Below are 26,393 nucleotides of genomic sequence, written 5' to 3'. Positions count from 1 at the left end.
TATTGAATTTAATACAGGGGCTGAAATTGACCAATTTAGAAAAAAGAATAATATTTCCAGGGTTATTTTTTTTGTTATAATATTGTGACAATAAAGTTGAAAACTTACAAAAATAAAGTCTCTCAGAATTATGTCATAATATTTTGAGAATTAAGAACTTTTTTTCTCATAAATTTTCAACATTAAACAGAAAATATTACTTCTAATCTCAGGTTTTCTGGTTAAAGTTGCCGTGATGAGAACAAACAGCTTTTTGGCAAAGATGTAAACATGAAACACTTCTTTGTTTACTTTATTGCTCGATACTTGATAACATCTGGGACATAAACTGTGATACTTTTTCCAAAACAGACTGGATTAAATATAAAATCAGCAACATAAAAAGTGAGAAAGTCTAAATGTAACTTGTAGCCTGCAGCGTTAAATCTGCACACAGTAACAGTTTCATCTGAGACAGTTTACTTTAATATGAATCAGTGAATGTTTGTATAATAATCAGCCACATGTGAGGCTTCACTCTGAACAAATAACCTCACATTTGATTCCTCAAACGTTTAAACAGACCTAACTGAGGCTCAGAGAGAACTAACGAGGTGTAAAAACGGTCCTGGACCAGACCTTGGGCGGCTCCAGGAAGTCGTTGACCTCTCCGTCCTCAGAGATGTCCTGAGCGTCCAGCAGGATGGTCCAGCGGTCCATCAGAACCTCCTCGGCTTCGTCCACACAGGCCAGGATGTGCTGGGGCTCCTCGCTGCTGTAACCCGCCCCCCAACGCAGGATACGAGCCAAGTCGTTACCTGACGGGACGGTGAGAGACGTTAGTACCTGTCCGCTCGGCAGTGTGTTAATTAATTAATAAACAGAGGATTAATGACTTATTCAAAGATCCTCGGACCTGTTCCCAGCGGTACGATGCCCATGGGCGGCTCCCGACAGACCAGTTTGTGCCGGACCGCCTCCAGTACTCCCAGCACCCATCCCACGGTCCCGTCGCCCCCGCAAACCAGCACCCGAAACCTGGGAACCTCCCGGAACGTATGCAGGCTGGAGCAGAGAAGAAGAAGAAGAAGAACAGAAACATCAGATATTTTACATCATTACAAGTACAGATGTTTCCTTAAATTCAAAAACATTTCATTCAAAGTTCGACTTAAACTGAAACCAACACAAATAAGTTGAAATAAGTCGGTGTCACCAAGTTAACCAAGTCACAGAGACTTTTTAACACCTTGTAAGATTTTAAGGAAACTGAATGTGATGCTTCGTAAGATGTTCGAAGACCTGCTGAAACTCTGAGTCGTGCAGATTTGAGGTAGATGAGAGACGTGATTACTGACCCGTAATCTCACAGTAACCAGGTTTCTACAGCGCATCAGTGCGTGTAAATACATCCTCAGGTTTCCTGTCTAACCTGGTTTCTCAGAGAAACCTGCTGTCTTATGTAAATGTTCCAGTTAAAGGCTCTAAATGTATGAACTACTTTACGTCAGTGGGTGAAAAGTTTCTTTTGAACTTTAAAGTCCTTTACAGCATATTTTAATTAAAAGGGTTTTATAATCCTATTTGAGCAGCAGAAATATGACCAGACTTTAGTCATTAATTAGACAAATTTCTTATGTAAAATCTCTGTTTTAATTCTTGTTCTAATGATTGTTTTAATTAAAGTATTTAAGACTTTTTAAGACCTTTTTAATATCACATAGAAGGAAATTTAACACCACCAAACCAGTAGGAACAATATGACGCTCAGTTATTTATTATGACATCACATTTTTCATTACTTTCCAGCAGTATAATAATAATAATTCCTAATGATATAATTAATTAAATTAATGCTTGAGCCAGATAAGAGGCGTTCGAGTGATGGATGGATTAAATAATTAAAAAATAATGAGTGTAAGTTTGTCTCTAAACTGTCGTCTTGTCCTCAGAGCGGAGGAACTTCCTGTCGCTGCAGCAGTGACAGTGTTTGCTGCAGATCTGACGCTGCCGACTGAAACTCCACAAAGAAGGATGAAACAGCTTCCTGCAGCTCAGTCTCACTGTAGCTTATAGACGTAGAACATATTGTTACTGTCTACAGCAGCAGGGACCATATTCAACACCTGCGGACAGGAAGTTTAACACTTTTAAAGCCTTCACAGGACGCCTGCAGAAACCCTGAGAATGATACCTGATTGATGGGCTAAAATGCACAAAAACACTATTATGATCCTCTAGAAGTGCTACGATGTAAGAAAATAATAAAACCTCACATTATCTAAGATATTCTGCATGGATTCAACAAACAACTGGACATATAAACATGCAGGTGTGAGACTATGATGATCCGTCCTCTGAGTGTTTGGTTGGTTCTCACCCAGCCAGCGGTCCTCCGCTGGAAATGTCAAAGACCTGATGAGGGTTCAGAAGTTTCCTGAAGTTGTAGAGAAGCTCTCGGCCTTTCAGTCCGCCGCTCTTCGGGTTGACAAACACCAGCAGAGGACAGACGTCTTGTCCCAGTTTATTATGCTGAAAGACCACAACAACAATCACTGAACAGGAAACTGAAACTAAACTAAAAATAGTTAAATCTGAACTAAATCAGGCCGCTCAGAGTGAGATCTGGTGTTTGATGGAGACAAATATGATTTGTAGGCGGAAGCAGAAAATCCTCCATCACTGCAGTGACTCTTCACTCGTTAAACAGCATCTAATGATGTCATGTTTGTAGAAGGTTTCCCTCTGTTAAGAGCTTTTGCACAGAAACCTGTCAGCAGATCCTGTAGCAGCAAGTTCTCTGTTGAAAATATAAAATAAAGGTTTTAATCTACAAACTAAATGTTCCAGTTTGAATTTTTTTATCAGCTGCTGCAACAACAGACTGACAGCAGGAGTCTCTGCTCCATCAGACCTGCTGACTTCCAGGAATCTGCATTAAATCCTCATGTTTCATTCTGAGTGGCTGACAAACCACCGACCCGCTGTTAGCTTGGTGTTAGCGTAATGTGTCTTTATATTTATTGATATTTGTTTATTTATATATTTCATGTTCATTTCTTCTGATTACAGGGACAGAAATCAGAAGTTTGATGATTGAAAGTAATTCCTGCTGGTTTTAATGAGCGACGTCACTCGTCTTCTAAGACTGAAGAAGAAGTTCCACATTCACACAGACGACCTTCATCACCACCGTGATGATGGTTTATAGGTTCAGTACAGTAAACAGATTGTTGTGATATGTGTCAGTGTATCATGTTGTTTACCAGGATCTCTGGGATGACGAATGAACTGAGCGTCTTATTGTTGACAGACGTGTCTTTAGCCAACATGTAGATCCTCTCGGCTTCAGTGAAACACGAGATCTGTAACGCCACCGCACCTGAACACACACACACACACACACACACACACACACACACACACACACACACACACACACACACACACACAGTAAAGACACAGGCATGTATAGGCTGTATTAACTCTGTGTTATATTTTGTTGGAGAGTTGTTTCCATGACAACCGTCTCACCTTGACTGGCATAGATGTGGCTGATAGTGACCAGGTGACCTGCAGAGAGAGGAGGAGGAGGAGGAGGAGGAGGAGGAGGAGGAGGGGGAGGAGGAAGAGGAGGAGGAGGAGGAGGAGGGGGAGGAGGAAGAGGAGGAGGAGGAGGAGGAGGGGGAGGAGGGGGAGTTATATGAACAGTCCTGCTGTGAACTGACCTCAATAAGAAGCAAACAGAGGAGAGATGTGCTGAGACTCTTCATCCTCATCTATATTTCATCATCAGTGATGCAAGAAGTACTTAACTGCAGTAAAAGTACCAATACAGAAATGTAAAAATACTTCATTATAAGTAAAAGTCCTGCATGAAAAATCCTCCTACAGTAAAAGTACATAAGTAAGTGGAAGTATAAAGTTAAAACACAGTATTTGAGTAGATGTACTTAGTTACTTTCCATCACTGTCTATTATAAATGTGTGACTGTGTGTCTGTATTCATGTGGCACTGAGCTGTTTAATATTTTACATCAGGTTTGTGTGTCATGTGGAGCAGAACTCTGGTTTTTTTCAGGTGTATTTGCTGCAGACTCACTCTTGATGGTCAGGTGTTCCTGGATCAGCCGGGTGTACTCGTCTTTGTTCAGCAGGGGGGGCAGTCCTCCGATCAGCAGGCCGACCTGCACCGACCGGTTCCTGTTCTCCACGATGTAGAACCGAGTCTGGTTCATCTGCCGCAGAGACGTCTGAGGAACACAACCACAACAAGTCTGACGTCAGGACAGGAGTCACAGCTCGAACTGAAGGTCTAACATAGAGCACTTTTTATGCTGTTTAACCAATAATTCATTTATCTGTTGGTTCATCTAGGTGTGTGTTTATTTACTTATGCTGTCAGTAAAGTAGTTTAAATCTTAGACTCAAGTAAAATAGAGATAAAAAAAATTAGATTTGCTGTGTTGTAGCTCCTCTTACCTTCCTGATCTCCTGCAGTTTGTCCAGGATCTTCTCCTGAGGCGTCAGCGTCTGTCTCTGCACTGAGGACACAGAGAGGAGAGAGGTCACGACCTTCTGACCTCCTGTTCATGATGTCACTACTGTGTTATTATCACACAGACCAGTTAAACTCTGAACGTGCCTCAGTCTGCATTGACAGCCATGATCGAGGCATTTTGAAGCTTTTTTTTTTTTTTTTTTAAAGGGATGTTCATCATCATCATCATCATCATCATCATCATCATCATACACGTCACATGTGATGAGCCATCCATTATGAGGATGAGAATAAACTGTTATTGACAGCTCAGACTTGATAATTCTTTAAACTTACCTTGTTTGCTGCTCATGAGAACCTCCAGCAGGTAGAATCTGGACGCATCTTCATCCTGAAACAACGCAAACTGATCAGCAGAAGCTCCGACGCAAACTAAACATTCATCCATAAATACACCAGCAGCAATACAAGTATAACATACATGGAGTTGAAATTATTAGGAGATTAAAAAAAAAAAAAAAAAAATCAGCAACGAGTTTGATAATCAGTTAATTGTTGAAATGAATGAGGATTTGCTGCTTTTTTTCCATTTATTTAAAGTTAATATTTTATAGACATCAAGTTCAAGTAAAAACATGGAGGAAAGTTTCTCTGTGCTCATCTTAAGAAGACTTAAGGGTCACTCATAGTTCCTGTTCTGGAGAAAATGATAAACTTTCTGAACAGTATTTCAGCAGATCTCCAAACGTTTTTAGGGCAACGTTTAACAACATTTTCAGGATTTTCCAGCCTGTAGGAGCTCGTCTCTACCTGTCTGTCCAGCTGACTGAGGACCTCAGTGAGGACTGAAGCTGCCGTGCTGTTCTTAGAGACAGAGACGGAGACGAAACCTGCACCCGACCTGAAACCCACAAACATACACACACACACAGGTAAAAACATTAACAATCTGGAGAAAAAAACAGCACATCTGAGCAAATTCAGGGATCATTTACTGGTAAAATATAAGAAAGAGTCTACGAAATCTAACTTGTGCACTTTGTTTCTTTTACATTTGTAGAATAAAAGATCATCCTGCTGACCTGGGCCAGGCAGCGTACACCTTGATGACCTCAGTGTCTCTGGGTTTGGCCCTCAGCAGCCAGGTGTCACCGCCATCCTTCAGCGAGCTCCTGTTATCCGGACTGCCGTTCCGGTTCAGGATGTCATCACTATGGAGACGCTGCAGACCGCCGATCTCATGAAGCTCAAAGTCCTGTGGTTCGTCAGGGAGGTAGAAGGCTCTGAGTGCCGCATCCTGCAGGACAACAGAGGTACTACACTGTTAGACTCCTGCAGGACAACAGAGGTACTACACTGTTAGACTCCTGCAGGACAACACGGGTACTGCACTGTTAGACTCCTGCAGGACAACACGGGTACTGCACCGTTAGACTCCTGCAGGACAACACGGGTACTGCACTGTTAGACTCCTGCAGGACAACACGGGTACTGCACTGTTAGACTCCTGCAGGACAACACGGGTACTGCACTGTTAGACTCCTGCAGGACAACACGGGTACTGCACTGTTAGACTCCTGCAGGACAACACGGGTACTGCACTGTTAGACTCCTGCAGGACTACACGGGCACTGCACTGTTAGACTCCTGCAAGAAACAAAGGTACTGCACTGTTAGTCTCCTGCAGGACAACAAGGGTACTGCACTGTTAGACTCCTGCAGGACAACAAGGGTACTGCACTGTTAGACTCCTGCAAGAAACAAAGGTACTGCACTGTTAGACTCCTGCAGAACTACACGGGTACTGCACTGTTAGTCTCCTGCAGAACTACACGGGTACTGCACTGTTAGACTCCTGCAGAACTACACGGGTACTGCACTGTTAGTCTCCTGCAGAACTACACGGGTACTGCACTGTTAGACTCCTGCAGGACTACACGGGCACTGCACTGTTAGATTCCTGCAGGACTACACGGGTACTGCACTGTTAGACTCCTGCAGAACAACACGGGTACTACACTGTTAGACTCCTGCAGGACTACACGGGCACTGCACTGTTAGTCTCCTGCAGGACAACACAGGTACTGCACTGTTAGACTCCTGCAGGACTACACGGGTACTGCACTGTTAGACTCCTGCAGGACTACACGGGCACTGCACTGTTAGACTCCTGCAGGACTACACGGGCACTGCACTGTTAGGCTCCTGCAGGACTACACGGGTACTGCACTGTTAGACTCCTGCAGGACTACACGGGTACTGCACTGTTAGACTCCTGCAGGACTACACGGGTACTACACTGTTAGACTCCTGCAGGACAACAAGGGTACTGCACTGTTAGACTCCTGCAGGACAACAAGGGTACTGCACTGTTAGACTCCTGCAGGTCTACACGGGTACTACACTGTTAGACTCCTGCAGGACAACAAGGGTACTGCACTGTTAGACTCCTGCAGGACAACAAGGGTACTGCACTGTTAGACTCCTGCAGGACAACAAGGGTACTGCACTGTTAGACTCCTGCAGGACTACACGGGTACTACACTGTTAGACTCCTGCAGGACAACAAGGGTACTGCACTGTTAGACTCCTGCAGGACAACAAGGGTACTGCACTGTTAGACTCCTGCAGGACAACAAGGGTACTGCACTGTTAGACTCCTGGAGGACTACACGGGTACTGCACTGTTAGACTCCTGCAGGACAACAAGGGTACTGCACTGTTAGACTCCTGCAGGACTACACGGGTACTACACTGTTAGACTCCTGCAGGACTACACGGGTACTGCACTGTTAGACTCCTGCAGGACAACACGGGTACTGCACTGTTAGACTCCTGCAGGACAACACGGGTACTGCACTGTTAGACTCCTGCAGAACAACACAGGACAACACGGGTACTGCACTGTTAGACTCCTGCAGGACAACAAGGGTACTACACTGTTAGACTCCTGCAGGACAACAAGGGTACTGCACTGTTAGACTCCTGCAGGACTACACGGGTACTACACTGTTAGACTCCTGCAGGACAACACGGGTGCATAAAACCTAAACTTAAACCTGTTTTACCTGATTTTATTTTAAAAGACAGATACATATATGACTTACTTAGGATTTTTCTACTAAGTTTTTTTTTTTACTGTACACCGGATATCTGCTCTGTAGGTGGTAGTAGTAATAGTAGTGGTGTTAGACATAGTAGTAGTGATAAAAATAGCAGTGGCAGTGTGTAAAATGTTTTGAAGAAGCAGATTTCTCACCACCACTTCCTCATTTCTGGTGGCTCTTAAGATGGAGATCAGTCGGAAGTTTCCACGCTTGGCTGCATCATCACCGTCAAACACCTTGAGAAACTGTTTACCTGTGAGACAGAGCACACACACACACACACACACACACACACACACACACACACACACACACACACACACATATAAAGATTGGTATCTTTGGGTTCTGTGAGTTTGAACAAAGTTTGGACAAACAACATAAGTTTGTAACGTTTGAGCGACAGGTCAAAGATTGGGTGTTGGAACTGACCGGGGTCTGAAGCAGCCGGCTGACCGTCTTTTGACACCGCAGCGGATGGATCGACGTCATCCGAGTTATCTGATAAAAACACAGTGAGAAAGTCAGTCAGAGAGATAACAGCAGATATTTAAGGCTCGAGAACTTCCTGATGGTTTAGAATCACGATGCAGTAAGTTTAGGACAGAGTTGGGCATAAAAGCTTTAAAAAAGGCGGCTCAAACAATGTGCAGACGGATTTGAAATTGTCAAACTTTGTTATTTTTGGAGAATTTGTGTCAGTTTTAAAGGGCTGGAATTGTGGAAAACAATAAACAAGGAAACATAAGGAAAAGAGAAGAAACATTTTAAATATTGAGTTTAGGAACATCATGAAGTTAAATTGGTTGAGTCACTGCAGTCCTGGCAAAAACTATATCTAATATCTTCTTAATTGTCTTATATAGCCTTGAATATAGTTTTCCTCTCAGTTTCAGTTTCTAAATTCTTGGAAATGGTGTCTTTTCTTTGTGCACTTTGGCCGAGAAATAAAAAACAAACAGCTGCTTTCACTTTCTAATAGTTTTTAAGAGATGAAAAGACTTAAAGGACAAGTTCACAAAAATCACAAAAAAATACATTTTCCCACCTGCTCTCTGCTGCATCGAATCATTAACCTCTAAAAATGTATTTGTTGTGGCTTTGAGGTCATCCCCAAAAGAAACTAAAGCTGTGAGTGTGTGAAAAACTTTACAGCAATGTCAAGAAACAATGTTCAACTTACTCTGAAATGATCAACTAACCTCACTGTTGACTTTAAAACAGGAACTCTTGTTTTAGATAGTATATTTACTTCACTCAATGCTACTTTATACTTCCACTCCACTACATTTCAGAGGGAAATATTGTACTTTCTACTCCACTACATTTATTTGACAGCTTTAGTTATTTATCAGATAAAGATTTTACTTGAAGACTTAAAGACAAGCTTCTAAATTATGCTGCATTATTTAAGATTAAACCAGCAGTTTAATAGTAATAAAAGTAAAACTCACAAAAACTTCACAAAAATGCAAAGATGAGAGAAAAATTTGGATGCAGTTTCATCTCCCAGTCAGATTTATCTTGTGACTCCTGAAGATCAAATAACTATAAATGACTGCTTATGCACTGATTCATCAGTATTAATAACGTACTTTATTAGATGTATTTGATGTAGTCGCAGCCTCATTTCCTGTTACTTTTAGTACCTCAAGTAAATTTACCTGGTCGCACTTGTGTACTTTTACTTTTCATGCAGGACTTTTACTTGTAATGGAGTATTTTTACATTTACTTAAGAAAAGGATCTGAGTACTTCTTCCACAGCTGGAATCAACAGATATATTACACATCAGGCGGGACAGACACAGTCACCGTTATCAACATCACAATTTTGTGAAAAACATCCTTTAGTTTCACAGCTCAGATCAGAGAGAAGCGTCAGGAAATGAAACGAGTGTTTCTGCTTCACACACAGTTTGTGTGAGCAGCAGCAGAGAGGATGTGGTTTGGAGGTGTGTGTGTGTGTGCGTGCGTGCGTGTGTGTGCATGTGTACCCAGGTCTTGGCTGCAGCTCTCGGTGATGCGGTAACAGTGCATCTTGCTGAAGTTTCTGGAGTCGAGGCGGACGCAGGCCGGATGCAGCAGCATGCAGCGCAGACGTCCCATAGTGCACTCTGGTGGCACGCTGAGGTAACACGACACGTGGCTCTGCAGAGACGACACAGACAGCATGAAGAAATATCACACAATGACATTTTTTTGAGGCTGATATTGATATTTAAGAGTTTATTTATCAGCTGACGAGCCAAAATTCTACTGTTAAGATTTCCTGCACAGATTTATCTAAAGCTGTTGATGAAACCAAATAATCTAATCTCTATTTGCAAGTAATCACATTTAAAAGCAGGTGACACAGTGAATCTGAAGGTGCATTAAAGGACAGTTCACACTTTTTCCAGTGTGTCTTAAATCAACAGTCAGGAGCCTAAATGAACATTAAAGCTGTTGTTTTTGCTGTAATCATTCCTCCTGTTCATACTGACCATTAGAAGATCCCTTCATAATGACCTTACAATGGAAGTGATGGAGGACAAAAATGTATTTCAAAGTTTATCTGAAGCTAATATGAAGCTTCAGCGTCCAAATGAGTCAAATCAAGTAGATATCTTTCAACGTTACAGTCTTTTTAGTGCCAAAGTTCCTCTTTTTGTTACTATACTTCCACCTGCAGCTCAACAGGGAAACACTGTCCGAGGAAACACAAAGAGGAGAATTTGATGCTAAAAAGACTGTAAATGTGTCAGATATCCACTTGATATGACTAACTCAGACTGCTGAAGCTGAATAGAAGCTTCACACAGACTTTTAAATGACTGTGTGGACACACTGTGGATTTTGGCCTCCATCACAATGATTACAGACACCTGACTGCTGGTTTAAAGACACACTGACTGAACTCGTCCTTTACTACCAGCCTCCACGTGGAGCTGTGTGGTTGTGGTTCTCAGCTGGTTCTTACCGTGATGCCGCACCACTCACACCTCATCCCCGCCAGGACTTCAGATGAACCGCGGGAACGCCGACAAACCTCACACCTCGCCGCCGACGCTAGGTTATCCTCCCTCCAGTGGTGGTGGAACGTATCCTGCAACGACACAAAGTAGATCCTGTTCAGGCTTATTCATATAAGTAGATTTCTGCCACATTAAACACTGTACATGAACTGTGTGTGTCGCCATAAGTCCACCACATGAAGATGGAGGGAAGAGACAGGAAGCCGCGGGACGAGGGCCGTCACGCCTGATTCACAGATCAATGACTGAACGAATGTATCGGCTGAATTTTGATGACCGCTTCCTGTCAGCTATCGAGCTATTAGTCCATCTCTGACGTCTGCTGCTGGTTTCCTGTTGATGGCCGAACTGGTTTTCAGCTCCACGCTATTGATTTTAATCAACAGCTATGTGTGACCGATCAATCCACACACACACATTCAAACCTCTTCATTCACTCTGCTCCACTTGTTCTCACAAGAAGTCTTTGATTAAAGAGTGTGTGACGGCGGCAGGTGTCGGGCGATCAGTCAGACTGAACTCTGATCAATAACACTCAATCAAGTTAGTCATTAATCTGACACCAACACACACACACACACACACACACAGTGTCCAGTCAGCTCCAGTTCCTACTGTAGATCACTGTTACTAGTAGAAACCCCGACAGTCACACTGTGTCTAAACGCCCACACACACTATTTATAATCCAGTTTGATCTGTGCAGACGTTGTTCGCTGTCGTCTAATCGTTTGTTTTGTGCTGTGCAAATGTTTTAATCACTTTAGATGTTTAGATTCTTTTCCATGAAGCAGCAGCAGCATCAGTGAGGCGTCTGATCGTCTGCAGCCGGAGTCATAATGAACTATCATCAGTGTCTGATCTCCACATCATGGAGTCATTCTGGGATTAACATGAAGAGACAGAAGCAGCAGAAGAAGAACTGTGGCGACTTCTCCGAGATGCTGCCGAGAACCTGAAACACTGAGAACGGCTGCTGATTTAAAGACAACAAATGTTGATTTACTTTAACTTCCTGCTGTTTACTTAAGTACAATGTTGTGATGCTACTTTCTACATTTCAGAGGGAAATATTGTACTTTCTACTCCACTACATTTATTTGACAGCTTTAGTTACTTTTCAGATGAAGATTTGACACAATGGATAATATAACAAGCTTTTAAAGATGAAACCAGCCTCTCTGCCGTCTCATATATGCAACAGACGTCAGAGTCTTGCTTATCACCAGAACATCAGCTTCTCTCCAATAAGAAGCAGAACATGTGACCATATGATCGTTAAGTCATTTTATTCCTAAACACTGTATGTGCTGTTTTTAGTGATAACAACCGTTTCTGAGCTGTATCAAATGTTTTTTATTGATTATTTAGATATAATGTGGGTTCTTGCTATTGTTGCCTTTACCTTTAAAAGGGACTTTATCACACTATTGTTTTGCATTATGATGTAATGTTCACGTGTGTGGACAACAGAAAGAGTAGTTGCTACCTTGGTATTGGCTAACGGGGATCCAAATAAATAAATAAATAAAATGACATCACGTTTAGGGAGGTGAGGAACTGAATTTTCAAATCCAAGCAGACAGAAATAAGCTAATTCTGAGCAGAAAAAGCAGTTTGTTTGTGTTTTTTTTACACACAATATGTGTATTGTTGAAAAAAATCACCATCATACACCAACAACAGACATCTGTGATCATGTGTACAGTGTAAAAAAAACAACAACAACAACAACATCTTAGTGTGTAGTTACTCATTAAACATCTACAGTTGTAACTCAGTCTATACCTTCAGTTTCAGAACACGTCAGGACTCACCTGCTCCAGAGTCCCGTCCAGGTGACAACTGCGACAGTCGGCGCAGCTGAAGACGGCGCAGTCAGTGTGGACCTGCAGCTCACACACTGACACACACAAACACACACACACACACACACACACACACACGTTAAAGCCAGTTATTTACTGTGACTCATAACTAAAACACAGCGCCGCAGTAGCTGTCAGACAGGAACGTAACGTCTTATATTACACTGCTGTTATATCGCTGACATGTAATCTGACTCACAGCTTGTGTCTGGAATGTGAGGTCAGAGGTCACAGGTTCAGCCACAAGTCACAACAAACATCTGCTCAGGAACTTTACAGCCTGTACGGCACAATTTTACACATTTCAGCAGCTCATTATAGATAAAACTTGACTTCTGCACACTGAGTATGTTATTAATAAAACCTTCTAATTTCATTTTAGTTCACAGTTGAATTATTTAACATAATAACAGCCTGTGAACAATCTAAACACAGTGATACTTATTTATACTTAAATATAGTAAATAGAAGGTAAAACTAAGTCATTTACTAACTTTATGAGCAGCATTTTTTTGATATTTTCCCTCCTGAGCCCTGCAGGTGTCTGTTCTCTACTTCCTGTCGTCTGTCCGGTCTAAACTCACTGTCACTGCTCCGTTTCCTGCAGGACAGCAGCTGAGCTTCAGTAAAAACACTCAGCGGCAGCAGCTCAACGTCTTTACATGTAAATGAACAAACTTTCAGGAAGTCATAGAGAGAAAAATGCAAATTTGGTCTTTGTTTTCAACCGACCAGCTGCTTGTATTTGAATATTTTGAGGCAACAAAAATTACACAGATTAATTTTCCTTTCATCCTTTAAATGTGGTGCATCACACTGTTGCTAAATGTAAAAGCTCAGTTCAGCCGTACACCTGCTCTTTCTTCAATTAATTATTAAACAATACTGTAGATAAGGTGCTCCACTGCAAATAGCATGCAGCTACCGTGCAGCGTGCTAATCTCGACCACCCGGCTATATTTTGTGTTAAGAACATAGATTAACGTGGACAAATGTGTGCAGGTGTTCATGAGATACTGAGAGTTTGATAACTGTGGTTTGATTCTATTCAGTCGTTTTCTCTGCAGGAAAAGCCGACAACGATCCTTCCTGAATCAAAGCATCATCATGTTTTGATTCAGAGAGGAGGCTCTACAATGAAATTAGATTTTACCCATTTTAAATAGTAAATTAAATTGTGGTCAATGTTTATTTTGCAGCGGGCCGCCATGAATAAATGACTGGATAAATGGATTAAGCGAATGCTAAGCTAAAAAGGTCTTAAAATATCTTTTAAAAGGTGTTGCGATGCTCTCAGCTCCTCCAGCAGACTGTTCCTGCAGCGAGGACCACAGACACTAATTGTCGCCTCCCTGTAGTTCTTTGTCCTCACCTGGGGAGCAACTAAAAGGCCGTTCTCAGCTCATTTACACCTTTAACTAACGACGTCTCAGTGCTGCGGCGAGGACGGAAGCCAGATTGAAACTCTCAAATGAAATTTAGGTAATCATTTTAGCTGTTTAGATACTAATTTCTCGAGACTTTTACTTAAAAAAGAAAGGTTCAGATTACTTTTCTTCACACTAGCAGTTCTAGACAAGTAAACAGTCTTAAAGAAGGTGTTGGGATGTGGCAAAGCGAGCAGGTGGAGGGTTTTAGTTGCATTACTTCATTCCTGAGCATTTCTTCATCAACACCAGCAAAATCATTCATATCAGTCTCAGACAGAGGGAAAGAGTCTAAAGACAGGAGCTGACACACATTCTGTACAACGAGGTTTACAAAGCATGTGCTGTTTTCATTCTTCTGCCGTTTCTCTACTACTATTTTTTTGTGTAACAGAGAAAAGCAGGAACATGTTGAAACTGTAAAAAAATATCTGTTAAATGATCAGTTTTCACATCACTTGTGCTTTGAACAAATGAGAATTAACCTTACAAGCCGCCAACATGAACTAGAAGTTCACAAAGTGCAGGTTCCCAGTGTTCCCAGTGTGTCTTATAAACCAGCAGTCAGGTGTCCATATGAACAGTGAAAGAGGTTTTCCTCGCTGTAATCATTCCTCCTGTTCATACTGGATATTAAAAAGATCCTTCAAATGTGCTTTCAATGCATTTAAAAGTCTGTGTGAAGCTTATATTCAGCTTCATCAGTCTGAGTTAGTCATATCAAGTGGATATCTGACACATTTACAGTCTTTCAAGGTTCTGTTCTTGGTAATATTATCCGGAAACACTCCATAAATGTTCATCGCTATGCAGATGATACCCAAATATATTTATCAATAGAGCCAGATGAAACCAATCAGTTAACGAAACTCCAAGCATGCCTTAAGGACATAAAGACCTGGATGACCTGCAATTTTCTGCCACTAAAGTCAGACAAAACTGAAGTTATTATGCTTGGCCCTAAACATCTTAGAAACACATTATCTAATGATATAGCTACTCTGGATGGCATTACCCTGGCCTCCAGCACCACTGTAAGGAATCTGGGAGTTATCTTTGATCAGGATATGTCCTTTAACTCCCAAATTTCAAGGACTGCCTTTTTTCAGCTATGTAATATTGCAAAAATCAGGCATATCCTGTCCCAAAAAGATGCAGCAAAACTAGTCCTCACATTTGTTACTTCTATGCTGGATTATTGCAGTTCCTTATCATCAGGCTGCTCTAACAAGTCTCTAAAGACTCTCCAGCTGGTCCAGAATGCAGCTGCACGTGTTCTGACTAAAACTAGAAAAAGAGATCACACAGTCTTCATACAGGTACAGTCTTGCTGGCAGCCTCGGAGTTGTTGTATTTTTTTGGTGGCGCTAGGCTAGCAGTGCTAAGCTAGGCTACTCTGGATGGCATTACCCTGGCCTCCAGCACCACCGTAAAGAATCTGGGTGTTATCTTTGATCAGGATATGTCCTTCAACTCCCACATAAAACAAATTTCAAGGACTGCCTTTTTTCACTTACGTAATATTACCCCCCCCCCCCCCAACCCCTCACTCCCCACCCTCTTCTCTCTCTCTCAACCCGACCGGTCAAAGCAGATGTCCGCCCACCTAGAGTCCGGTTCTGCTTGAGGTTTCTTCCCGTTAAAGGGGAGTTTTTCCTTACCGCTGTCGCCAAGTGCTGCTCATGGCGGGAATGTGAAAAGTGCCCTGAGATGACCTTTGTTGTGATTTGGTGCTATATAAATAAAATTTCCCCTCTTTGTGTTTCCTCGGACAGTGTTTCCTGTTGAGCTGTGGTGGAAGTATAGTAACAAAAAGAGGGACTTTGCCACTATAGTGTGACATTGCAATAGTGTTTTTTCCTGCGGTGATAATACACTTGATAGTAGATGTTAGTTAAACTGGTCTACCGGGTGACGGTACTGGTCTGACCTTCACAGCGCAGCGCCGTGCTTCCCTCCGTTTGCTTCCTGCAGACGCAGCAGAAACGTTTCTTCTGACCAGCTGGACTGAAGCAGTGAGCCACCGGGACCTGCGGGGGGCAGCACATGTTGACACGTTAGCATGACGACGTTCGGTGAAATAAGATAAAAAAAACACAACACTTTCCTTTTGCTAATCTTGAGATGGAAACATGCCGACAGCGACACGTCGGCCACAAAACCACATAAAAGACCCGTTTTTATGTCGTATTAGTTCACATTTAGTCAAACAGTCTCCGATAAAGTCATGTGAATCATCTGTCTGCAGTGTAACATGACGTTCAGATGACTATCACTGATCACTGATTACTGAAGAAAACTTAAACGTGATGATTCTCAGGTTCTGCAGCCTCTTTAATCTCTGGTTTCTAAGTGGATTTATGAGGTTTATTGGAAATCAGAGATAATGAAATAGTCAGGAAGTGAAAGTCGCACTGAATGACATCAATATGTGTTTCATGTCTGTGTTCGGTTATGACTCTGAGACGGATTTTTGACTCTTCTTCACCTCACGCAGTATCTCTGCCTCACCTTCAGCTCTGAGGAAGTTTTTGTCTTTGTCCTGTTGAATGCTCCTGTCCAGACCAGATCCTGTCATTTCCCCGTGGTTAAAGGGGACATATTCTGCTTTTTGGTTGAAAGCTTGAATAATCCACTAACTAACAAACTAGGTTAGACCACCTGAAACTGTGTTTTTATTTAACTATACCTCCTGGAGTATGATGCTAATCGTTTTAACATCTTCCATTCACTTACATGAAACGGTTAGCATTAGCTTTTCTATTCAAAACTTTTGAGCATATTATCAATTACCCCAGTGGTCTACTGGTTATCTTGACTAATCGGCTAACTAGCAGACTAGAGTAGACCACACATATCTGTTTTTATTCATTTATACCTTCCAGCCTACGAAGCTAATTGTTTTAGCATCTTTCATTCACTTACATGAAACAGTTAGCATTAGCATTACTATGCTACACTTTTGAGCTACTTTTCCACTCAGTGATTAATACAGATCTGGATGGTGTAACCAAGTCTGCTAGTTAGCTTAACACAGTAACTTTCAAACCATGTCAGGCTAATTTGAATGTTGACAATGACGTCAGCTTGTCACAAGCCCATAAATGTGTAATCTTTGTGGCTAAGGTGGTTGCTAAAGAGGTTGCTAAGGTGTTTCCATGTGTTGTTCACTCTCATATTTCAGATGTGATTCAGCTCCAACATGTACAGAGAGTTGAGAAGTTGACATTTGGAGTAAAGAAGGAGAAAAAGAAGTGAAATCCTGCTACTATAGTTTGTTTACGTAGCCTCCGGAGCCGGAGGAAGCTTCCTGAAAGCTGACCAATCAGAACAGAGTGGGCTCATCAGGAGGCGGGGCCTTAAAGAGACAGGAGCTAAAACGGCCTGTTTCAGACAGAGGCTGAACTGAGGGGCTGCATAAAGGACCAGTAGAAGATAAATAAGGAGTTTTTAACTGGAAATCATGCAAAGATATTCCAGTAGAGCCCTAGAATAATAATATAGAGCTGGAAATGTGATGAATATGTCACTTTTAAAATGCCATCCTGAACCATGAGTACATCACCGAGGTGCATAAAGAGTATTTCATTCCCTTTGTGATGTTCATCCTGCCTGAATGAGGCTTAAAACTGACAAAATGACGATTTAAATCAATAACTATCAGATCAAAAAATAAGTTGACAAGAGTTGACATTTGATGTCAGTTTGAAGCACCTGAAAGTTTTTGTTTCTTGCTGTTACGGACACAGCAGATAACAGATTTATCAATCACATGGTTCATTTGCTTTGTGGTAATTAATCATAGCAGCTGGAGTCCTGATCAGTAAACAATTCCCTGAGTGTCACGTTCCCGACAGAAATCCTGTTTATTATAACGTCTTGATGCAGGAATTTTCCCAGAGAACAGGTGAGGAAAAAAAAAAAACACCTGGAAGATAAGTCAACTCATTCCATTCCTGCCTGTCTATGTTTATCGCTGGTGTATTGATCAGTGCAGTTTGTCAGGCTCTGTGATCAGTGCTGTGCTGATCAATAAACATCATGTCGGGGTTGTGCAGAGTTTCACTGATGCAGCAGCAGCAGCAGCTGTTTGTTACTCACCCGGACCAGAGACGGAGCCATGCAGGAACAAGCCGAACGCAGCGTCTTCAGGCATTTCTCATGACACATGAAGTTACACACTGAGGAGGAGACAGAGAACAGACCCATCAGCAAGGCATCGACACCGTCGGGGGGTGGAGGTTCAAATCCCTACAGACCCGAACACACAACTGGCACGCAGCTGCTCTCTGACTTCAAAAACACATTTTAAAAAACTTTCTCAAGACATCTTTTTGCTCAGCGTTTCCCACAAGAGGAACTGCTGCTGATCAGATGTCAACAGTCACCTCATCACTAACTTCTGCTAAAGTTAAAGCCACGTTTTACTAGAGCTGCGATGAGCAACCAGTCAGCTGCCAACTATTAAACTGATGCATCATTTTGAGTCATTCTTTAAGAAAAACATCCAAATTCTCTGATTCCAGCTTCTTAAATGTGAATATTTCCTGGTTTCTTTAGTCTCTGTGACGGTAAACTGAACATCTAAGATAATCTAAGACATTAGAGGACGTCGTCTTGGACTTTGGGAAACACTGATCCATATATTTCACCGTTTATGGACCAAACAACTAATCAGCAACTTAATCAGTAATGAAAGTAATCATTAGTTGCAGCCATACACTTACTGTAATTGCTCTAAATTGAGTTGCTAAAAAAACGTAATAACTTAAGTATTATTATTGCAACATAAAATGACATATTCCACGATAAAAGAGATCATCCATATTGTCCTAATACATAATGAACTTCATTATTCTTAAAGAAATCTACTTTTTCCTGGTGCAGGAAGTGCAGCACCTCTCACTCTTCTTCTATTATAACACCCTGTGAATACCGAGAAGTCACACATATCAACACTTGATCTCCTCTCAACCCTGCTATTTAAAGAATGTCTTCGTTCTCATCTAAACAAAAGGAGGAAACACTGCAGAGTTCAGATTAAATGACCTGATGAATTCAGGGTTTCCTACACAGAAACTCGTCTTAATAAAAGAACTATAATACTATGCGACACCACATGAAAAAAAAAGAGAGAGTGTGGGCTAAATGAAGGTGTGGATGCGTCTCTGCCTCGCCCCGCCCTGCCTGCGTTGCTCAACTGACATTTAGTTTGTGGTGTTTTTGTCTGTTCTGTCACACTATGGTAAACCACATGCTCACTCCGGCCAGTTTCACTCTCTGAGCTCATCAACAAACGCTCTGCAGTCAAACACTTTTGTGTCTGTTTCAGCTCAGCGTCGCCATCATCATCATCATCATCATCATCATCATCTCAAAAAAAAAAACTCTTGGACAGAGGAGATCAGTCAGGTTTTTCCTGTCCAGGAGCTCCAAACACGCCGTCATCATTACGCCTGTTATTCAATCACAGTGACTCAGCAATGACTCGGCCGGCTGCTGAGACTTCAGACGTTTTAGTGTTTTATTCATTTCACAGAATGTTATTTGACAGCAGTTTTGATAATAAATTAATTTCTAGTCTTTTATCATGCAAAAAGTGCCGTGTCATTCTCTGGTTGCAGCTTCTCCTCGTGTGTTTTATATCATCATAAACTAAATATCTTTGGGTTTTAGATGGTTGGACATTTTGTTTATCGAGCGCTTTTCAAGGTAGTCAAGATGCTTTAAAGGATCCTAAACTACAAAAAAAACCACACTAGAAGCACGAGGAAGCACAGGACATCGGACAAATAATCTACAATGAAATATTTATTATTTGCAGACCTACAAGACTGAATCTACAAAACACTTGAAGTCAAAAACATCCCCCACAACCCTCTGCTCTGGCTGCATGGTCAACCACCAGTGCGGTTTTTGTTCCATTTAGCAGCAGCAGCAGTTTCCTACAGATACAATCAAACTCAACTTATATTTAAAACTTAAAAAAGACAGTTTGAGGAACAAGAAGACTCTTTATCATGTTTACAGCTTTACACAAAAATACCACTGAGGTTGATGGAAAAATCATTAGTTTTGCAGGTGTTTGGTCGTTAACTAAAGTATTGGACAAAATGACATTTTTTACCAGATGAAACTTCACGTCTCCACCAGAGCTGCAACAACTGGTCAATTAAACAATTAGTCAACTGTCAGGAAATTAATCTGCAACTATTTTGAGAAACAATGATTGACATTTTTCACCATTTTCTGACATTTTATAGACTCAACAACTAATTGACTGAACCAAATTTCACAGCAATCCATCCAATAGTTGTTGAGATATTTCAATAAAGAACTGAAAACCTCATGGTGGCACTAGATGGAAAGTCAGAGGATCATTAAAGTCTCTGGAAACGTGGCTTGAAATCATAAAAATGCATATATGATATCAGGGTTGAGTGTCTCATTAAGCATCCACAAAAATCTGAATGAAAATAAACATTTATAACTATTAGAAAACTGAGCTCATAAACAGCTCATTTGGCTGCTCAAACCATTTCTCAGGACTGTGTGGGCGTGTCCAGATCACGTTTGATTGACAGCTCACTTTCAGCTCAAGTAGTTTTATTTTCTATTCATTCACTAAAACGTTTTGCTGATATGAAATAAATCTAATCTATCAAATGGACTCTACTTGGTTGAAAGCTTGAATAATCCACTAACTAACAAATGTCAGACCACCTGAAACTGTGTTTTTATTGAACTGTACCTCCTGGAGTATGGCGCTAATCGTTTTAGCATCTGCCATTCACTTACATGAAACGGTTAGCATTAGCTTTTCTATTCAAAACTTTTGAGCATATTATCAATTACCCCAGTGGTCTACTAGTTATCTTGACTAATCGGCTAACTAGCAGACTAGAGTAGACCACACATATCTGTTTTTATTCATTTATACCTTCCAGACTACGAAGCTAAGTGTTTTAGCATCTTTCATTCACTTACATGAAACTGTTAGCATTAGCATTGCTATGCTACACTTTTGAGCTACTTATCCACTCAGTGATTAATACAGATCTGGATGGTGTAGCCAAGTCTGCTAGTTAGCTTAACACAGTAACTTTCAAACCATGTCAGGCTAATTTGAATTCTCAATCTATCTAAAAGCAAAGCAACGTCAATCATCTTTCTCTTAAATATGATTGGGCAGGTATTTATTACGTAATAAATTCCCTAGTTTAGCCCCGTCTAACTGCAACCCAGTAACAAAGGAAGGGAGAGAAACTTTCTAAAGAACTACATAGGCTATGTAAAAGGCTGTTCTCATAGTTTTTAAGTGTTTACTATATGCACATTAGATCCCAAATTACATGATTAATAGCCAATCATGGATTTGCCTTTCCAGGAGTCGAAGGCGTCAGTAGTTTAGTTTTTTAAGAGCCTCGTTACTTCGTCCACACAAAAGTCTTCTTTGACAATTTGTAAAACACTGTTAAGTTTGTTAGTCAACCTGTCGTGTTTCTTTATGGAGTTGTGAAGTGGAAGCAGCTGCTTTTTCTCATTCTGTTCCCATTTCGAAACGTTCTTTAATTGTTTTCCTCGATGTTACTGAACACAGAAACTCAGGACTCTGCTGGATAATATAACCATCCTACTGGTTCATATTCTGACACCAGTTTCACTTATTTACACTTTGTTTCTGACAAATCATGTCATAGAATACTACAATACCCATGAGCCTCTGCCCAGTGACCCCTGAAATAAAAGTGAACTGATTCACTCTGCAGATTGTAAAATAAGTTTTCTCAACACAGAAATCTTTAGCTTCTGTTCGCCGTTAGAGGCACACGAGACAGAATTTTAAGCACAGTGATTGGCTGTTTCTCTCTGAAATGCACCTTGGGAGTCGTAGTTTATTTCTACCCCAAAATTTTTATGTCTGCAGTCTTGTACCTTCAACTTTTTACAAGACAACCAGATATTTTTAACTCAGTCGTTCATCTTTTGTAATGATGATTCAAACAGGAGAGTTTCATGTGGATCCAAACTGTAGCAGAGAGAACTGACAGTCACGTGACCACTATTAAGTGTGACGAAGGGCTGCTACTAGTGATTATTTTCATTATCGATTAACCTGCTGATTATTTTCTCAATGAATCCTTTAGTCTGCAAAACATCAGTGAATTGTGAGAAATGTCCATCACACTTTCATGGAGACCAACGTGTCAGATGTCATCAACTGTCTTGTTTAGTCTGATCGACAGTCTAAAACCTAGAAATTTACTAACATAAGACGAAGAAAATCAGCAAATTCTCACATTTGAGAAGTTGGAACCAGCAAATGTTTGGTATTCTGCCTTAAGAGTGATTAAATAATGAATCATTAATAACCTGTCAGACTTCTTGTTAGTGATGTCACTCTGATGTCGCTCTGCTCCCAGATGTGTGATGATTATTACTGATGGAAATGTCAGCCTGGTTGGAATAAACCAGGGCGGCTATGTGCAGTGAAATGTGCAGCTGTGGCCTCCAGTTAAATTAATAATAATCGAGTATTATAATAAAAACAGGAAACATTCACAGATGAAGCACTTTGATGACATCACAGGTCTGTTTTAATCCAACTGACGGCTTAAAGAAGAAACATTATGTAATCAGCCGCAGCAGCATTGTTGTTGTTCTGCTGCAGCTTTTAATGCGCCTGCTGCTGTTTGTGATGAGGAGGAGGAGGAAGAGGATGATGGTCATGTCTCTGCTCACCTCACTCACACACACACACACACACGCACACACACACACACGCACACACACACACACACACACACACTCACTCACTCACTCCCCCACACCCAGCATCCCTGCCAATCTGCTGTTGCCATGCCGACCAGAGGAAGTAAATCACGACTTGACTGCAGCTACAATTGTGCAACAGACATTTTACACCTCCTCTGGCACACTCACACACACACACACACACACACATAAGCATGCACACACACACACACTTTTTCTGCCTGCAGAGGATCCATCACATCATCACATTAACACACAGTGAAACACACTCTGAACACACACACACACTGAAACACACACTGAACACAGTGAAACACACTCTGAACACAGTGAAACACACACTGAACACACACAGTGAAACACACACTGTACACACAGTGAACACACACTGAGCACACACACACACACACACACACACACACACTGAAAACAGTGAAACACACACTGAACACACTGAAATACACACTGAGCACACACACACACACACACACACACACACTGAAAACAGTGAAACACACACTGAACACACTGAAATACACACTGAACACACAGTGAACACAGTGAAACACACACTGAATACACACTGAACACACACACTGAACACAGTGAAACACACACTGAACACTGAACACACACTCCACAATCTGCATCTTTACTTTTTGTTTTTTCAAACTGAGCAAACTGGGAACCAGTCACACCTGACAGAATCAGCTCCATGTCTCTGGTGGAGGTTAAATCTGTGCAGTATGGTGCAAGTTGAAAAGGCAGCATCACGTGACTGGAAGGAGCTGAAGGAGACCCCCAAACACTCCTTGACTGGGTCTCTTGTCATTCATACAGAGCAGGCCAGCCAGGGCTGGAGGTTGTCTTCCTACTGGGAGTACCGGTTTGTGCACTTAGTGCATGCAGGACATGACTTCAACTTTATGCTCTAAATAATTAAAGGTATATTTTACATAATGCATCAGTTATTGCAGTCTTACCTTCACACAGGAAGCCGAGGAACCCCCACATGAAGTCGCTGCAGCTGTGGCAGAAGGTGGGTTTGGTCAGGGTGACTCTCTTGAAGCAGTGGCCCGTTGTGGAGCTCTGGTACTTGGGCCGGAGCCCGGGGGACTGCTGCGCCCTCTTCTTCACCGTCAGAGGGCTCGCAGTCCGGCTGTCAGCGGCGTCAGGGTCCGCCGGTCTGGCCCGGCCGCTGTCGGCCATGTCTTCACACACAAAGTCACGACAGGCGGGAAAGCACACTGGGAAGGGCTCAGATACAGAAAAGCCTGGATCTCTAGAAAATGTTCCACCCCCAGTGGCGACACATCCCACCGGGCCGGACACAGCGGCGCAGCCCGGCGAAAGGGCGCTGTGTTCGGTACGAGTGCTGAGCTTCCTCTGCTTCAGAAGCTAATTACCCAGGTCCTAAAATACAGAGTAGGTCACGACTTTGTGATCCAAACGAGATTAGTTTTCTTCTAAACGTGACGTCGCTAACCCCCGTTGGAGAGTCATCCCACCGGCTGGACCCAGCGGTGCCACCCAGCGGTGCTGCCCGGCGGAGAGGGCGCCGCGGTCGGCGTGTCTCACGGAGCTTCCCGCCTTACAGGCTAGCTAAATATCCAACTCCTGAAGTATTAATCGTGTATTCACCTTCTTAAAACATTGCGCTGGTATATCAGGGAGGTAGTAATGGTCGGGTTTGAAGTCTTCTCGACGTCAGAGAGATCACCCACCACGCCGAGATCAGAGTCCCTCCGCCCGGAGACAGCGGTGCCACCCAGCGGCGCTGCGCGGCGGAGAGGGCGCCGTGCTCGGCGTGATTCCCGGAGCTTCCTGCATGGGAAGCTGGATGAATAAAAGATGAAATGTTGATCCAGTGAAGCTGGATGCTGAGCCTGTCGGTGATGTTATTTTGAGTCAAAGGCTTCAGTAACAATCACAGCCGTGAAGCCTAAAACTAGCAGCTCCAGACGCGGGTTAAACACACGAGAGCCCGGCTGGGAAAGCGTCCAAACCCGCCGCAGGGCTGAAGATAAACGCTAATCAACAAGTGTGAAGTGAGCCGGAGGGGCTGCCCTCATTTTGGGTTTCTTCTTCCTTCTCCGAGGCTGATTCTTCTTCCGCGTCAGTCTCCAACACTGATTTACTCCTCCCTCCCCTTCATCCTCTTCCCTCGCCTCCTTTCCTTCTTCCCTCCCCTTCAACCTCTTCCCTCGCCTCCTCTCCTTCTTCCCTCCCCTTCATCCTCTTCCCTCGCCTCCTTTCCTTCTTCCCTCCCCTTCATCTCCTTTCCTTACCCTCCTTCATCCTCTTCCCTCACCTCCTTTCCTCCCTCCCTCCCCTTCATCTCCTTCCCTCGCCTCCTTTCCTTACCTCCCCTTCATCCTCTTCCCTCACCTCCTTTCCTCCCTCCTTCCCTTTCATCCACTTCCCTTGCTTCCTTTCCTCCTTCCTTCCTTTTCATACTCTTCCCTCGCTTTCTTTCCTCCCTCCCTCCCCTTCATCTCCTTCCCTCGCCTTCTTTCCTTACCTCCCCTTCATCCTCTTCCTTTACCTCCTTTCCTGTCTCCCTCCAATTTTCCATCCTTCCTCCCTTCATCTGTGGAAGATCTTCTGAATTTCATTGTATGGATGAATCAGTCATAATTAACATGTGTGAACAGATACCTTTACTTCCTTATTTTGTTCTTCTTTTGCGTCTTTCCTTCCTCTTTTTCTTTACTCACTTCCTCCCCGTCTTCCTCTTCTTTCAGTCTTTGCTTGTTTACAACATTCCCACTCCTTCCTATTTTCTTCATCTTTTCCTTTTTGTCCTTTCATTTCTTCGCTCCCATACTTTGTTTTTCTTCTTCTTTCCTGCCTAATTTCATCTCTCATTTCCTTTTTGCTTTCCCTCTTGTGAATCATCACAGAATCGTCACTAACTCTGCAGCTCTATGAAGCTTTTTGCCTGTTTTAGCTCCTAGTTTTTGCTTTTCTGAATCGAGGGTCCAAGGACGGAGGACGTTGTATTGTTGTACAGACTGTAAAGCCCTCTGAGGAAAATGAGTTATTTGTGATAGTTGGGCTAAACAAATAAAGCTTGATTTACACAACCTGCCCAATATCAGACAGCAGTGGTGGAAAGTAACTAAGTACATTTACTTTGTAGTACTTTCTACTCCACTACATTTATTTGACAGCTTTAGTTACTTTTCAGATGAAGATTTGACACAATGGATAATATAACAAGCTTTTAAAATACAACACATTGTTAAAGATGAAACCAGTGGTTTCCAACCTTTTTGTCTTTCGACGTCTTACAAAAAGCAGTGTGTAGTCGGGGTCACATTTCACATGTCTATGAGTTGTTAACAGCTCCACCAAATAGTGATTTTTCCCTCTAAACTTCTCACATGCTTTCATTTCAATAAATGTTCAAATGATCCAATATTTCAGCAAAAATCAAAGATTAGAGAAAAAGTCCAAAAACTGAAAACAGATTTGTGTATCAGAACTTTGTTTTTTCTTCTTTCCTCTCCCATTAATCATCTCACCACCCCTCAGATTTATCTGCTGACCCTTTGGAGGGGCCCGACCCCTAGGTTGGGAACCACTGGACTAAACTAGCTAACTGTATATAAAGTAGTGTAAACTAGCTCCACCTCCAGCAGCTACAACAGTAACATGCTGCTCTAACACTGATGCTTCACTATTAATAATCTAATGATGTCATATATAATAATATAT

General features: G+C 42.2%; 1 protein-coding gene across 1 annotated transcript in view; it reads right to left on the bottom strand.

Annotated features, from left to right (window-relative positions):
* LOC121901534 (diacylglycerol kinase theta) overlaps positions 1-24,795 on the bottom strand; it is a 35,052-nt gene extending 10,257 nt beyond the window's left edge. The window contains exons 1-18 of the mRNA XM_042418373.1: positions 23,657-24,795; positions 18,000-18,079; positions 15,829-15,928; positions 12,421-12,506; positions 10,549-10,674; positions 9,584-9,737; positions 8,020-8,088; positions 7,740-7,840; positions 5,563-5,777; positions 5,291-5,381; positions 4,817-4,871; positions 4,462-4,523; positions 4,082-4,232; positions 3,514-3,552; positions 3,246-3,361; positions 2,360-2,511; positions 896-1,044; positions 619-797 (exon numbers count right to left, since the gene is read on the bottom strand). Coding sequence (XP_042274307.1) covers positions 619-797; positions 896-1,044; positions 2,360-2,511; positions 3,246-3,361; positions 3,514-3,552; positions 4,082-4,232; positions 4,462-4,523; positions 4,817-4,871; positions 5,291-5,381; positions 5,563-5,777; positions 7,740-7,840; positions 8,020-8,088; positions 9,584-9,737; positions 10,549-10,674; positions 12,421-12,506; positions 15,829-15,928; positions 18,000-18,079; positions 23,657-23,882 — 2,151 coding nt within the window. The 5' untranslated portion in view covers positions 23,883-24,795. The remainder of the gene's footprint in view (positions 1-618; positions 798-895; positions 1,045-2,359; positions 2,512-3,245; positions 3,362-3,513; positions 3,553-4,081; positions 4,233-4,461; positions 4,524-4,816; positions 4,872-5,290; positions 5,382-5,562; positions 5,778-7,739; positions 7,841-8,019; positions 8,089-9,583; positions 9,738-10,548; positions 10,675-12,420; positions 12,507-15,828; positions 15,929-17,999; positions 18,080-23,656) is intronic.
* Positions 24,796-26,393: the final 1,598 nt, after the last annotated feature.

Source organism: Thunnus maccoyii, chromosome 8 (genome assembly GCF_910596095.1).
Source record: "Thunnus maccoyii chromosome 8, fThuMac1.1, whole genome shotgun sequence".
Classification (NCBI taxonomy): Eukaryota; Metazoa; Chordata; class Actinopteri; order Scombriformes; family Scombridae; genus Thunnus; species Thunnus maccoyii.
The sequence above is the reverse complement of the archived record's forward strand: the minus strand, read 5'-3'. Positions and strand labels throughout refer to the sequence as shown.